A 15,992-nucleotide genomic window follows, 5' to 3' on the forward strand; every position below is an offset into this window, starting at 1 on the left:
TTGAAGCATAACTGCTGTATGTAGAGTAACAGATGTGTTTCTTTTCTTTTCTTTTTTTTTTTGAGATGGAGTCTTACACTGTCGCCCAGGCTGGAGTGCAGTGGTGTGATTTCGGCTCACTGCAACCTCCGCCTCCTGGGTTCAAGCAATTCTCTTGTCTCAGCCTCCTGAGTATCTGGGACTACAGGCACCTGCCACCACGCCCTGCTAATTTTTGTATTTTTAATAGGGACAGCGTTTCACCATATTGGTCAGGCTGGTCTCAAACTCCTGACCTCAGGTGATCCACCCGCCTTGGCCTCCCAGTGTGCTGGGATTACAGACGTGAGCCATCGCGCCTGGCCAGATGTGTTTCTTTTTTTTTTCTTTTCTTTTTTTTGTTTTTGAGACGGGGTTTTGCTCTGTTGCCAGGCTGGAGTGCAGTGGTGCGATCTTGGCTCACCACGACCTCCACCTCCTGGGTTCAAGCGATCCTCCTGCCTGAGCCTCTGGAGTGGCTGGGACTACAAACATGTGCTACCACGCCCAGCTAATTTTTGTATTTTTAGTAGAGACGGGGTTTCACCATGTTGGCCAGGATGGTCTCGATCTCTTGACCTCGTGATCTGCCCACCTCGGCCTCCCAAAGGGCTGGGATTACAGGTATTAGCCATGGTGCCTGGCTATGTTTCCCTTCTTATATCCTTTTCCCATGCCACTTCCTTCCCATTTTACTCCTTTTTTCCTAGCTTTTATGTACATGTATACATATAGACATATGCCTAGACACACATACATATTAGCTTTTTTTTTTTTTTTTTTTTGGAGACAGAGTCTCTGTCACCAAGGCTAGAGTGCAGTGATGTTGTCATGGCTCACTGCAGCCTTGACCTCACCGGCTCAAGTGATCCTCCTGCCTTAGCCTCCTCAGTAGCTGGAACTACAGGCACATGCCACCATGCCCAGCTAATTTTTGTATTTTTTGTAGAGCCAAGGTTTTACCATGTTGCCTTGGCTCGTCTTGAACTCCTGGGCTCAAGCGATCTGCCCACTTTGGCTTCCCAAAGTGCTGGGATTACAAGCACGTACCACTGCGCCAGGCTTACATTGTAAAAAATGGGCCGGGCGTGGTGACTCACGCCTGTAATCCCAGCACTTTGGGAGGCCAAGTCGGGCGGATCACGAGGTCAGGAGATTAAGACCATCCTGGCTAACACGGTGAAACCCCGTCTCTACTAAAAATACAAAAAAAATTAGCCAGGCGTGGGGGCGGGCGCCTGTAGTCCCAGCTACTCGGGAGGCTGAGGCAGGAGAATGGTGTGAACCTGAGAGGCAGAGCTTGCACTGAGCCAAGATCGCGCCACTGTGCTCCAGCCCGGGTGACAGAGCGAGACTTCGTCTCAAATATATATGTATGGAATCCTAATATTCACATTTTATGCAACTCGCATTTGCCACTCAGCAGAAGGTCTTTTATTTTGTAGTATGGATAGGTATAATTTGTTTAATCAGTTAATTGAAATTTGGAGGCTTTCCAATGGTTATCAGCAATTCTATAGTCAACATCTGTGTTCAGTATATCTTTTTGTATGTGTAAGAATTTTTTTGTATTGTAGATTTCCTAGAAGGGGAGTTGTTGAGACATAGGATATATGCATTTAAAGTTTTGATGCATGTCTCAAATTGTCCTCCCAAATATCTGTTCTCATGTCTTGAATCTTTTTATTTTTTTTGAGACGGAGTCTCACTCTGTCACCCAGGCTGGAGTGCAGTGGCACTATCTTGGCTCACTGTAACCTCCACCTCCTGAGTTCAAGTGATTCTTCTGCCTCAGCCTCCCAAGTAGTTGGGTCTACAGGTGTGTGCCACCATGCCTGGCTAATTTTTGTATTTTTAGTAGGGACAGGGTTTCACCATGTTGGCCAGTCTGGTCACGAATTCCTGACCTCAAGTGATCCACCCGCCTTGACCTCCCAAAGTGCTGGAATTACAGGCGTGAGACACTGCTCCCAGCCTCATCTCTTCAATCTTGAACGTGTTACATTTATGACAAATCAAAGGTAGTGGCTAGTAAACTCCAAAAGGTTTTGTTAGTTCAAAGGTTTTTTTTTTTTTTTTTTTTTTGAGACGAAGTCCCTGTCGCCCAGGCTGGAGTGCAGTGGCACGATCTTGGCTCACTGCAAGCTCTGCCTCCTGTGTTCACGCCATTCTCCTGCCTCAGCCTCCCAGGTAGCTGGGACTACAGGTGCTGCCACCATGCCCAGCTAATTTTTTGTATTTTTAGTAGAGACAGGGTTTTCACCGTATTAGCCAGGATAGTCTTGATCTCTTGACCTCGTGATCTGCCTGCCTCGCCTCCCAAAGTGCTCGGATTACAGGCGTGAGCCACCGTGTCTGGCCAAGTTCAGAGGTTTTCTTAAAAATTGTGGTAAAATATACGTAACATAAATTTTATTATTCTAACCGTATTTAAATGTATAGCTCAGTGGCATTAAGTACATTGACACTATTGTACAACCCAAAGAGTGTTGTTTTGATTAGAAAATAAGCAGCTTCAGAAAAGGCATAGATGACTCTGACTTTGAATTCAGTGGGATAAAGGAAAGTAGGATGTTTTGGTGTCTAGTACTAGAAGGACAAAAATGCCTTCCACAGTTTGTGTTTCAGTGCCTTTGTCAGAGATGGAATGTTTAGGTGGGCAGAGTTATAAGAACACTCCAGCCATGGTAGACAGAAGCCCACAGACCAATCAAAATACATTGAGTCTTGGTTCTTGGTTCAGGACAGGATTAAAAAAGAAGTGGGGGTAGGGAAAGATTGCTTGTTGTAAAGTATAAAAGCCTGGACACGATGGAAGTCATTTGCATGCGCTCCTATTTGTTTGTGTGTTTTTCTGTGTTCAGATTGTCTTTTTATCTCACCATTTCAAAACGATTTGTTTTGGTTATTAAAGATATATATGGTATTTACCTTTTAACATATGATTAAAAAATTAGTAAATGAAAATTTGAAAGAAAAGAAAAATGATACAATCACTATGGTATGAATAGAACACAGAATTTGTGCCAAAGAAAGTGTAATTTGTGTGTCCCTGAGCTTCCTAGTAGCAAAGAAAAGAGGGAAACACAGTCATTCTGTGGTCCATAGGATTAGGACAATCCAGAACTCAGGATTAATATAGCTTTCCCCAGAATAGAGACCTCAGAACATTTACCCTTGAATTATAAGTAAATGATTACTGTAGAAAACCTGATCTTCAATCACATCTCTGAAGTCAGTACTGTGATAAGTTTAATGGAACTGTTTGTTACCATGTCCTTCAATCTAGACTGATGGCATAATGTCAAAGTACAGTGCAGGAAAGGGACCAGATGAAAATGATTCAGATGTGTAGCCTGCTGATGTTCTGACTTGGCCAAGAATAAAATTAGAGTAGCTACAGTAATGCTTATTTCTTAAGTTCATTTGAGTATGAACTCCATAATTTTGCCATGCTTGTGTTTCATCTATAGTATTGTTCACTTAATACAGTGTTTTTTGTTTTTTGTTTTTGAGATGGAGTCTCGCTCTGTCGCCCAGGCTGGAGTGCAGTGGCACAATCTCAGCTCACTGCAAGCTCCGCCTCCCTGGTTCCCGCCATTCTCCTGCCTCAGCCTCCCGAGTAGCTGGGACTACAGGTGCCCACTACCGCGCCTGGCTAATTTTTTGTATTTTTAGTTGAGACGGGGTTTCACCATGTTAGCCAGGATGGTCTCGATCTCCTGACCTTGTAATCTGCCCGCCTGGGCCTCCCAAAGTGCTGGGATTACAGGCATGAGCCACCGTGCCCGGCCAGTGTTTTTTTTTTTTTTTTTTTTTGAGACAGAGTCTTGCTCTGTCACCCAGGCTGGAGTGCAGTGGCATGATCTCGGCTCATGGCAACCTCTGCCTCCCGGGTTCACGCCATTCTCCTGCCTCAGCCTGCTGAGTAGCTGGGATTACAGGTGTGCACCACCACGCCTGGCTAATTTTTGTATTTTTAGTAGAGACGGGGTTTCACCATGTTGGTCAGGCGGGTCTCGAACTCCTGACCTCTTGATCTGCCTGCCTCAGCCTCCGAAAGTGCTGGGATTACAGGCATGAGCCATCACACTCAACCTGTTTTTTGTTTTTTTTTTTAAGAGACAGAGACTTGTTCTGTCACCCACGCTGGAGTCCAGCGGTGTGATCACAGCTCACTGCAGACTTGAACTCCTGGGCTGAAATGATTTTCTGATTCTCCCGCCTCAGCCTGTGGGATAGTTGGGACTACAGATGGGAACCACCACACCTGGCTAATTTTTAAATTTTTTGTAGAGATGGGTCTCCCTGTGTTACTCAGGCTGGTCTCGAAGTCTTGGGCTCAAGCGGTCCTCCCACCATCTCCTAAAGTGCTGGGATTACAGGTGTGAGCCACTGCACCCAGCCTAATATATACTTATTTTTAAATAATTTTATTATTATTATTTTTAATTGAAATGGGGTCTTGCCATGTTGCCCAGGCTGGTCACACAAACTCCTCGGCTCCAGCGATGCAACCACCTCAGCCTCCGAAAGTGCTGGGATTACAGGTGTGAGCCATCATGTCCAGCCCAGTCTAATGTTTTTATTTAAATCTGGGAACATATTTTGGCTCATGCTAGGTTCGAGATATATTTGTTTCGTAAGGCTTATTATTGGGAACTTTCCTTTTGATCTTTTTGTTTTGAGGCAAGGTCTCACTTTGTCACTCAGGCTGGAGTGCAGTGGCATGATGGTAGCCCACTACAGCCTCAACCTCCTCACCTTCCATACTTAAGTGATCCTCCTACCTCAGCCCCTGGGTAGCTGGGACTGCAGGCATGTGCTACCATACCTGGCTAATTTTTAAATTTTTTGTGGAGATAGGATCTCACTGTTTTGCCCAAGCTGGTCTTTAACTCCTGGGCTCAAGTGATCTTGCTCACTTGGCCTCCCTAAGTGCTAGGATTACAGGTGCGAGCCACCGTGCCTGGTTTCTCTTTTGATCTTCAACATTGAGAACATTTAATTAAGATTTTGGGTTTTCATTATCTAATTTGAGGTGGATGTCAGTGTCTTATAACCTGTGCATGTGCCTGTGTTAAACTTGAACCTGGGACAGGGTAATAAAATACTAGTTCTATTTATAGTTTCCTAGTCAGTACTGCAACAGTCAAGCGATCAGGAGCTTTCTGCCTATTGGGAGAATAATCCGTTCGCCCAGTGGAATTTTTTTTTTATTTTTGAGACAGTCTTGCTCTCTCGCCTGGGCTGGAGTGCAGTGGCTCTCTCGGCTCACTGCAACCTCCACCTCCCAAACTCAAGAAATTTTCCTGCCTCAGCCTCCTGAGTAACTGGGATTGCAGGTGCACACCACCACACCTGGCTAATTTTTTTTTTTTTTTTTGAGACAGAGTCTTGCTCTCTCGCCTGGGCTGGAGTGCAGTGGCTCTCTCGGCTCACTGCAACCTCCACCTCCCAAACTCAAGAAATTTTCCTGCCTCAGCCTCCTGAGTAACTGGGATTGCAGGTGTACACCACCACACCTGGCTAATTTTTTTTTTTTTTTTGAGACAGAGTCTTGCTCTGTCACCCAGGCTGGAGTGCAGTGGCAGTGGCACGATCTCGGCTCACTGCAAGCTCCACCTCTCGGGTTCACACCGTTCTCCTGCCTCAGCCTCCCCAGCAGCTGGGACTAGAGGCACATGCTGCCATTTTTAGTAGAGACGGAGTTTGACCGTGTTAGCCAGGATGGTCTCGATCTCCCGACCTCGTGATCTACCCACCTTGGCCTCCCAAAGTGCTGGGATTACAGGTGTGAGCCACCGCGCCTGGCATACCTGGCTAATTTTTGTATTTTTAGTAGAGACAGGGTTTCACCATGTTGACCAGGCTGTTCTCAAATTTCTGACCCGCTGGTCTCGAACTTCTGACCTCAAGTGATGTGCCCACCTCTGCCTCCCAAAGTGCTGGGATTACAGGCGTGAGCCACTGTGCCGGTCTACCCAGTAGATTTTTAAAAAATATTATGAAGTAGGCTGGGTGTGGTGACTCACATCTGTAATCCCAGCACTTTGGGAGGCCCAGGCAGGAGGATTGCTTGAGTCCAGAAGTTTGAGACCGGCCTGGGCAACATAGTGAGACCCTGTCTATAAAAAAAAAAATTGTGAAACAAAGGATGTTTGTTTTGTAAGCTATAAAGGAGAAGAGCCCAAATGTTTTAAGCAAGTTAATGGATTGTTTGTGGAGTAGAAATTCCTTGTATTGTGACCTCTGGCACATCGCTTCCTTCCCATATTGTCTTTGTTTTCTTGTTTGAGTTACTTCTCTGCATCTCTTTATATTCCTGCCACTAACATCCCCAAAACATGTGTTCTGTTTACTCTGTTTCAGAGCTCCAGCATTGACTTTCTAGCAAACCAGGGATTTGATTTTAATAAAGTTTTTCGAAATGGTAAGATTATGGGTAACCTATCTTTAGAGCTTATAAACCTTCAAAATATCCTTGGGAAGTAAGTCTGAACTTGGTTGAGAATTATTATTTTGTGCCTGCTGAGACACAGTCTTAGAGTTCCAGCATACATGTGCAGCCAGTACACATATGCAGCCTTAGAATTTTTAAAAACTTGCTTACTGTGATTTTTTTTTTTTTTTTTTTTTTTTTTGAGAAGAGTCTTGCTCTGTTGCCCAGGCTGGAGTGCAGTGGTGTGATCTCGGCTCACTGCAAGCTCTACCTCCCAGTTTCACACCATTCTCCTACCTCAGCCTCCCGAGTAGCTGGGACTACAGGTGCCAGCCACCACGCCTGGCTAATTTTTTGTATTTTTAGTAGAGACAGGGTTTCACCGTGTTAGCCAGGATGGTCTCGATCTCCTGACCTCGTGATCTGCCCACCTCGGCCTCCAAAAATGCTGGGATTACAAGTGTGAGCCACCACGCCTGGCCTACTGTGATCATTTTTTTTTTTTTTTAAAAAAAAAAAAAACAATCAGCCATGAGCTAAACAGAATAGATGCTACTTCATTTAACTCTGATAAGGCCTTTCAAACTCCTGTTTTTATCGAGTGCCGTTTATTCTACCACTGGTGTGATATAGTGGCCTAACTCTCCACCTGTGGGGAGTGCTTCCTTGTTTTCTTCCAGTGTAACAAGAGGTATGTAGTTTAGAAATGTCCTGTATTCCACTGATGCTGTAATGAAAACCCTCTTTTCCAGCTAGTGCATGTTTATGTTTATTTTATTTTTTATGTTTATTTTTTGTAACACCTCTGCTGGCAGGAATTATTTTTAATTTTTTTTTTGAGACAGGGTCCCACTCTGTCACCCAGGGTGAGTGCAGTGGTGCAATCATAGCTCACCGGAGCCTTGACCTCCTGGGCTCAAATGATCCTCCCACCTCACCCTCCCAAGTAGCTGGAACTACAGCTGTGCACCAGCATGCCTGGCTGATTTTCGAATTTTTTGTAGAAATGGGATTTCGCCATTGCCCAGGCTGGTCCCAAACTCCTGTCCTCGAACAATCCACCTGCCTTGGCCTCCCAGCCTGCTGGGATTACAGGCATGAGACACCACACCCTGCCTACCTGTTGCTTTTTTAATAGTTGGAGACAGTTTCTTAGTTTCTTATGGGAGAAGAAAAGTGCAGACTGCACGATTGATAATGGCTAACTTGCTAGGGTGATGGCCTGGGGAGCACCTGAGGAAGGGACTGTGTCTTGTTCTTTTCACATACCCTTGCATAGCATGATTTCTCTTCTGTATCAGGGAGGTGACCACCAAATATTTGATGCATAAATGGGTGCATGACTACTGGACATTAGAACATTTCAGATTGGTTTTCCTTCCTCTCCATTTGTTTCTCTAAAGGTGTTTGGAAAGACTGTGCTTTTTGCAGTGGTATTAAGTATGTAGAAGGTCAATATTTTAATTTAATTATTTACATAAATTTTGTTGTTTTTCCCCCATGGTGAATGTAGAATTAATGAATGAAAGAGGGAAGGAGGTTTATCCCAACAAAAATAACTGAACTTTTCTCAAAAAAAAGTACATGGACTTCAAATGAAGTCTCTTCTCAGCAGAACCTCTTTGCAAGGTGTTTAGTACCCATGCCATATTGGTGGTGCTTTTTTTTTTTTTTTTTTTTTGAGACAGAATCTCACTGTGTCACCCAGGCTGGAGTGCAATGGTATGATCTCGACTCACCGCAGCCTCCGCCTAACAGGTTCAAGCGATACTCGTGCCTCAGCCTCCTGAGTAGCTGAGACCACAGGCACATGCCACCACGCACACCTTATTTTTGTATTTTTAGTAGAGATGGGGTTTCACTACGTTGGCTGGGCTGGTCTTGAACTCCTGACCTCAAGTGATTCACTCACCTTTGCCTCTTAAAGTGCTGGGTTTACAGGCATAAGCCACCGGGCCTGGCCCATATTGTTTTTTAATTGTTTCAGTGATGCTGCATCTTAATTTTTACTGATTTTGATCTTTGGAGGTAATAAAAACCAACTTGTTTTGAGCCAAAACTGCTTCACATAGTGACTGAACCAGCAGAGCAATACAGTTTGGGTATTATAAAGAATTTTTTTTTATTCGTCTCATACTTGACTCTGAAAGCCATTATAAAATATAAGTTCCAAATGCATTTAGAGCACTGTATTGGACTAGTGGCAGCATCTCTTGAAGGAACCACTTTATCTGGTACTCATATGGATGCATAGTTCTAACTTGTTTTTTTTTTTTTTTCCCATAAAAGAAGAGAAACAGCCAGATTGGAATGTGCCTCCTCCTTCTGTTTTATAGTCATGCCCTGGAATATTTTAGTCATGATAGTCAGGACTCCCAGGTCATCCATACTACCAAGCCTCATCCCATGCTGTTGTTGATATGCTCTAAATCTGACTTAGACCCTCATCTCTCTCCATTTTCAAGGCTTTCCATTCAGGCTCTGTAAATGTCAGGCCCTTTCTTTACAGCAGTCTTCTCTCAAGTTCCTTTGATTTCCTTGTCTGGAAGGAAACCAGGTGACTCCTTGTTAGTTTCCCCCTGTAGCCTTCTCCATCCCCGGTGGTTTTCCCTCTCACTCTTGTCTTCCTCTGGCCAGGCTGTGCTAGGTGTCCTCCTTGTTTCCCCACGCCACCTTCAGACACCTGAATTTTCTTTTCTTTTCTTTTTCTTTTTATTTTTTTTTTTGAGACAGTTTCGCTTTTCTTGCCCATGCTGGAGTGCAATGGTGCGATCTCAGCTCACCGCCACCTCTGCCTCCTGGGTTCAAGTGATTCTCCTGCCTCACCCTCCCAAGTAGCTGGGATTACAGGCATGTGCCACCACACCCAGCTAATTTTGTATTTTTAGTAGAGACAGTTTCTCCATGTTGGCCAGGCTGGTCTCCAACTCCCGACCTCAGATGGTCCACCTGCCTCGGCCTCCCAAAGAGCTGGGATTACAGGTGTGATCACCGTGCCTGGCCCCTGAATTTTCTTTTGTACGGGAGCCACCATTCTCAGGCTGTCACCAGCTCTGCTGCCCCTCTGTGCTGACACCTGTAGGCACAGCGTGCATCGTAACCTTGGCTTTGGTGTGTTATCATTCTCTCCACTCCTGCCCGTCTCTGGGTGACTTTAGTATCCTCAAGGATAACCAGCAAATGCTCTGGTCTGTTTCTTGACCAGGTGGTCAGCATCTTTCTATCTCTCTTTAGTCCTCTATACCAATGGCAGCGTCATGGGTCTTAGGGTCAAAAACTGCTCCTCTCATTTACTCTTTTTTTTCCCCCATTTTTGAGACAAGGTGTTGCTTTGTCACCAGGCTGGAGTGCACTGGCACATTCATGACTCACTGCAGCCTTGACCTCCTGGGCCCAAGTGATTCTCCCACCTCAGCCTTCCGTGTAGCTGGAACCATAGGTGCACACCATCATGTCCAGCTAATTTTTACGTTTTTTATAGAGGCAGGGTCTCACTATATTGTCCAGGCTGGTCTCAAACTCCTGGGTTCGAGCAGTATTCCTGCCGCCACCCCCTAAAGCTCTGGGATTATAGGAGTGACCTGTTGTGCATGGTCTCATTCATTGTTTTTAGTGTTTTTAATGTTTCTTTTTTTGAGAGTACTACTTCTTGTGCTTCTGATTCACTTGCTCTGGTACCTATTTCAGCAATCTGTTGACTTCCATTGCTTTTTCACTATCTGTTGCCTTCCCGCTTCTCCTCTATGTGTATTCTTCTCCGTGTATCATACCAGGAGGCACGTGATGTCATTTGTCCCAATACTGGTGATGTTAACGTGGACCACTTTTTTTGCCAGTTAGTTTTAGCATCTATTGATAGTTCTTGCTTTAAGCAATTATCGTTGACTAATGGTGGTTTTCTACGTTCATTGTTCTTTCTACAAATTCCTTAGTGTCCCATGGCTTTGTTGTTATTGTTGTTTTGAGACTGTCTCATCCTGTCGTCCAGGCTGGAGTGCAGTGGCGTGATCTTGGCTCACTGCAACCTCTACCTCCCAGATTCACGTGATTATCCCACCTCAGCCTCCTGAGTACCTGGGACTATAGGCGCGTGCCACCATGCGTGGCAAATTTTTGTACTTTTTGATAGAGAGAGGGTTTTACCATATTGGACAGGCTGGTCTTAAACTCTTGATCTTAAGTGATCCGCCCTCCTCAGCCTCCCAAAGTGCTGGGATTATAGGCATGAGCCAGGCGCCCGGCCTCCCATGGTTTTTTTTTTTTTTTTTTTTTTTTGAGATGGAGTTTCACCCTTGTTGCCCAGGCTGGAGTGGAATGGCGCAATCTTGACTCACCGCAACCTCTGCCTCCCAGGTTCAAGCGATTCTCCTGCCTCAGCCTCCAGAGTAGCTGGGATTACAGGCATGTGCCACCACGCCCGGCTAATTTTGTATTTTTAGTAGAGACAGGGTTTCTCCATGTTGGTCAGGCTGGTCTTGAACTCACGACCTCAGGAGATCTGCCCGTCTTGGCCTCCCAAAGTTTTGGGATTACAGGCGTGAGCCACCGCACCCCGTCCCCATGGCTTTTAATACCACCCGTGTCCCAATGATAACTAAATGTATATCTCAACACCTTTCTCTTGAGCTATAGGCTTGTAACTGCAGCTTTTAATTTGTGTATTCCCTTAGATGATTTAACATGTCCGTGGTAGGGCGCGGTGGCTCACGCCTGTAATCTCAGCACTTTTAGAGGCTGGGATGGGCAGATGACCTGAGGTCAGGAGTTCAAGATCAGCCTGGCCAACATGTTGAAACCTTGTCTCTACTAAAATACAAAAATTAGCTGGGTATGGTGGCGGGCACCTGTAATCCCAGCAACTTGGGAGGCTGAGGCGGGAGAATTGCTTGAACCCGAGAGGTGGCGGTTGCAGTGAGCCGAGATCGTGCCATTGCACTCCAGCCTGGGTGACAGAGCAAGACTTCGTTCTAAAAAGAAAAAAAATAGTATGTCCAAAAGGTAGCTTTTGATTTTCACTCCTTGGACCCCAATACCTATTTTTCCCCTCATTGTCTTCACATCAGTTAGTGGCCCTACCATCTTCCCAATTGCTTGAACCAAATAGCAAGGTGTTTTTTTAATTTTAATTTTAATTTTTTTTTGAGACAGTCTCACACCGTCACCAGGCTGAAGTGCGGTGGCACGATCTCGGCTCACTGTAACCTGCCTCCGGTGTTCAAGTGATTCTCCTGCCTTAGCCTCCCAAGTAGCTGGGACTACAGGCACACACCACCATGCCCAGCTAATTTTTGTATTTTTAGTAGAGACGGGGTTTCACCATGTTGGCCAGGCTGGTCTCCATCTTTTGAACTTGTGATCCGCCCGCCTCGGCCTCTCAAAGTGGTTGGATTATAGGCGTGAGCCACCATGCCCGGCCGCAAGGTGTTACTCTTGATTTTGCCTTTCCCTTTATCCTTCATCTCCAGGATATCAGTAAGTGTTACCTCTTATGTCTAGAAAATCACTGTCTCCTTCTACCCTGCCATCTCTACACCAGGGTTACAAACAAGAGCCCACTGCTGGCTCCTTGTTTTGTAAATAAGATTTGTTGGACTACAGCTATGCCTGTACATGTACATTTTGTGTATGGCTGCTTTTGTGCCACAACAGCAGGGTTGAGTATTGCGACAGAGACCCCCATTGCCCACAAGCCTAAAACATTTACCATCGAGCCCTTTAAGAAAAAGTTTGCTGGCCGTGCGCGGTGGCCGTGGCTCCCGCCTGTAATCCCAGCACTTTGGAAGGCTGAGGCAGGTGGTGAGGTCTGGAGTTCGAAGCCAGCATGGCCAACATAGCGAAACCCTGTCTCTACCGAAAATACAAAAATTAGCCTGGTGTGATGGTGCACGCTTGTAATTCCAGTTACTCGGGAGGCTGAGACAGAAGAATTGCTTGAACCTGGGAGGCAGAGGTTGCAGTGAGCTCATATTGTGCCATTGCATGCCAGCCTGAGTGACAGAGTAAGACTGTCTCACAACAAAACAAAACAAAGAAAAAGTTTGCTGACCTCTGATCTGAGTTCTTGTCTCTTGCCTGGACAATTGCTCCTGACTTGTTTCATAACTTCCACTCTCAGAGTAGTCATCATGGCCTTTGAAACATTATGCAGATAAGGTAATTATCTTGCTTAAAGTCTTCTAATGTTGTCCAGCCACTGTTAGAATAATGTACATTTCTTACGCTGGCCTGTGAGGGCCTGCAGAATCTTGCTCCATACTCTCTCCAATCTGATGCCGTACCATTCCATTTTTGCTCATGACATCTGGCCACACCAGCTCCTTGCTGCTCCTGGAACCGTCCAAGCCATTTCCATGTTCTGGGTATTAGTACTTGTTTCCCCTACCCGAAGGACTCTTCCCCTAGCTCCTTTCGTATCCGACTTATTCTCATCCTTTGGGTTTTCCCTGACTTTCCTGATTTTCTTGTCAGAAGTAGTTCCCTTCACTACAGAGCAGGATGCATCAGCTTGTCACTGTTCATTCCCAGTGCCTAATATAATGCTTTGGCACAGCATAAGTGCCAGATAAATATTTCTTGAAAGAAGACTGAATGAATGGATGAATGATAAACACATTTCAAAATCATTTGCCTTTCTGTTCATTTTTTGAGATGTAGTTAAATATGGTAAATCTTTCCTGAGTAATTTAGACTCTTTGGTTTGTTAAACAAATTTTATGTTAGACAGTTACTTCTGCTAATGCATTCTTTTTAAAATCGTGTTTAGGAATTCCATATTTAAATCAGGAAGAAGAAAGACAGTTAAGAGAGCAGTATGATGAAAAACGTTCACAGGCGAATGGTGCAGGAGCTCTGTCCTATGTATCTCCTAACACTTCAAAATGTCCTGTCACGATTCCTGAGGATCAAAAGAAGTTTATTGACCAAGTGGTGTAAGTTCCTAAACTAAAACTAAGTGTGCATTGTGTGCTATATATTGGGGATGACAGGCATCTATATCTCAAACCTGTGCTTTACAAACATAGTACACACACGGGTGTGATGTTGTGAATGGCAGGATATAATTGTGGCATATTAAAAAAAAAATTTTTTTTTTTTTTTGAGACAGTCTTGCTCTTTTGCCCAGGCTGGAGTGCAATGGTGCAATCCTGGCTTACTGCAACCTCTGCCTCCTAGGTTCAAGCAATTCTTGTGCCTCAGCCTCCAGAGTAGCTGGGATTATAGGCGTGCACCACCACACCCGCCTGATTTTTATATTTTTAGTAGAGACGAGGTTTTGCCATGTTGGCCACGCTGGTCTCGAACTCCTGGCCTCAAGTGATCTGCCCGCCTCAGCCTCTCAAAGTGTTGAGATTACAGGCATGAGCCAGCATGCCTAGCTGGCGTATTCAAATTAGTGTAACAGCAACAAATTGTAAATAGAGTTCCATGTATTGTACTTGGACTTGCTACATGTCACTAGGCAAGAGATTTCAGTACGTGGGCAGACCTGCGTGGATTTTTTATTTTATTTTATTTTTTTTAATAGAGACGGATCTCACTATGTTTCCCAGGCTGGTGTCAAACTCCTGAGCTCAAGGGATCTTCCTGCCTCAGCCTCCCAGAGCTCTGGGATTACAGGCATGAGCCATTGTCCAGCCCCTTTTCTTGTTTTTTAAATGCTAATCAGCTGACTTCTAAAACTTGCATGGACTGAATACCTGACAGCCACTGTCCAATGTCCTTGAAGGCAGAGGAGTGGATCAGGCTTATCCAGCCTGCAGCATGTCCATGTTCTCTTTGCTTGCAGTAAAGGTGCCGACAAGCAGATGTGATCTTGGACAAGTGTCTGGTCTTGCTCAGCTTAGTTGTTGGTGTAACCATTTTACTGGGAAAGTCAAAAATTAAATCACTTGTATTGACGAGTCCTTGAGAAGTTGTCACTAATAAATAGCAGCAGTAACCCTCTTCCCCCCAAAATACGCCAAATAAAGCTTTTTTATTTTATGTTATTTATTTTTTGAGACAGGGTCTCGTTCTGTTGCCAAGGCTGGAGTGCAGTGACGCGATCACAGCTCACTGCAGCCTCAACTTCCTGGGCTCAGGTGATCCTCCCACCTCCGCTTCTGGAGTAGCTGGGACCACAGTTACACTGCACCACTCCCAGCTAATTTTTAAGATTTATTTTTTGTAGTGAGGGGCTCTCAGTATATTGCCCAGGCTGGTCGTGAACTCCTGGGCTCAAGTGATCCACCCAACGTCGACCTCCCAAAGTGCTGGGATTCTATGCCTAGGTCAAAATAAAGCATTTTTTAAAAAGTCTTTGAACTAAAATTTCTAGGGTAATTTTGTAGAATTACATTGTCACATGTTCTTATAGTTAGGCTGTTTTTGGTTGTGATTATTTTCTTGGTTGATGACTTCATTCCTTAAAGGTACTGATGGTTATGGTCTATTCTTATTCCTCAGAGAGAAAATAGAGGATTTATTACAAAGTGAAGAAAACAAGAACTTGGATTTAGAGCCATGTACCGGGTTAGTTGTCCTGAACATTTCTGCATGTTCTTTTTTTGGAAAGGTAGATGGTTTGTGGCATTTGATGCATGTAGTCTTTTAAAAACAGCTTTATAAAGGGTCTTTTTATTATTGCTATGTTCTCAAGAATTAAACACTAACTTTAGCGTTACACAGTGGGGATGACTGTGTATACTGAGACACTGAATGAATGCTTTGTCCTGTACTTGGAGCGGAGAAAACTGTTGTGCAACCTTGACTTTCAGTTATGCCCAAGAGTGGCATAATTAATTTGGCCTTGAGGCGCGCTTAATACGTGAAGGCTTCAGAAGAAAGAATTCACTTTCAGGCTACTTCCACCCTTTTAATTTCTCTCTGTATTCAGAGAACATTAGCATTTCAAAGAGTCAGTAACGTGATTGTCTTTTTTTCCTTTTACTTTGTGAGGAGTTTCACAAAAGTGTTTCAGTGCATCTGTCTACTTCAAGCTCTCTTTATGCAGCTGCAGGAAGCAATATTTTGATTAGACAAGAACTTCTACCTCTTCAATAAAAGCAGCATAATATTGAAGAAAATTTTAGAAGACAAGTGATGAGGAATTTCCCCCACCTCAAATAACCTGCGTATTTTTGTTTGCAAATTACCTATCAGTTCTAATGAAGTCTCTTTTTAAAGCGAAATCCTTCTCAACAAATGCTTGATCAGTTTGGATTTACTTCTAATGAGCCAAAATCAATACCTTTTCTTTTGTTTTTATAGGTTCCAAAGAAAACTAATTTATCAGACTTTGAGCTGGAAGTAAGTATTTATATTGTATGCAGGAGCTCTGTGGGGGACCCAGGATTTAAAGACTAAATATAATCTCTTAGTTCTCATTTCCTTTTTGAAATTCTGCGGTTCTCAGTGATTTGACTACATGAAGTTCCCCCTACTTTCTTAAGTTGAATACTCACTTAATTTTCTTTTGTTATTGTTTTTTAACAGATGCTTTAAGGCTTCTTAAAATAATTATCAATTTGGTGCATCTGTTAAGCTATGGATT

General features: G+C 44.2%; 1 protein-coding gene across 14 annotated transcripts in view; it reads left to right on the plus strand.

The window, feature by feature from the left end:
- Positions 1-15,992, plus strand: part of PARN (poly(A)-specific ribonuclease) — a 193,263-nt gene that overhangs the window by 6,451 nt on the left and 170,820 nt on the right. For all 14 annotated transcript variants that reach the window (XM_055365787.1, XM_031002679.2, XM_055365791.1 and 11 more), the window contains exons 6-9: positions 6,391-6,451; positions 13,224-13,389; positions 14,906-14,971; positions 15,710-15,748. In XM_055365787.1, the coding sequence (XP_055221762.1) occupies positions 6,391-6,451; positions 13,224-13,389; positions 14,906-14,971; positions 15,710-15,748 (332 nt within the window). The remainder of the gene's footprint in view (positions 1-6,390; positions 6,452-13,223; positions 13,390-14,905; positions 14,972-15,709; positions 15,749-15,992) is intronic.

This window comes from Gorilla gorilla, chromosome 18, assembly GCF_029281585.2.
Source record: "Gorilla gorilla gorilla isolate KB3781 chromosome 18, NHGRI_mGorGor1-v2.1_pri, whole genome shotgun sequence".
Lineage (NCBI taxonomy): Eukaryota > Metazoa > Chordata > Mammalia > Primates > Hominidae > Gorilla > Gorilla gorilla.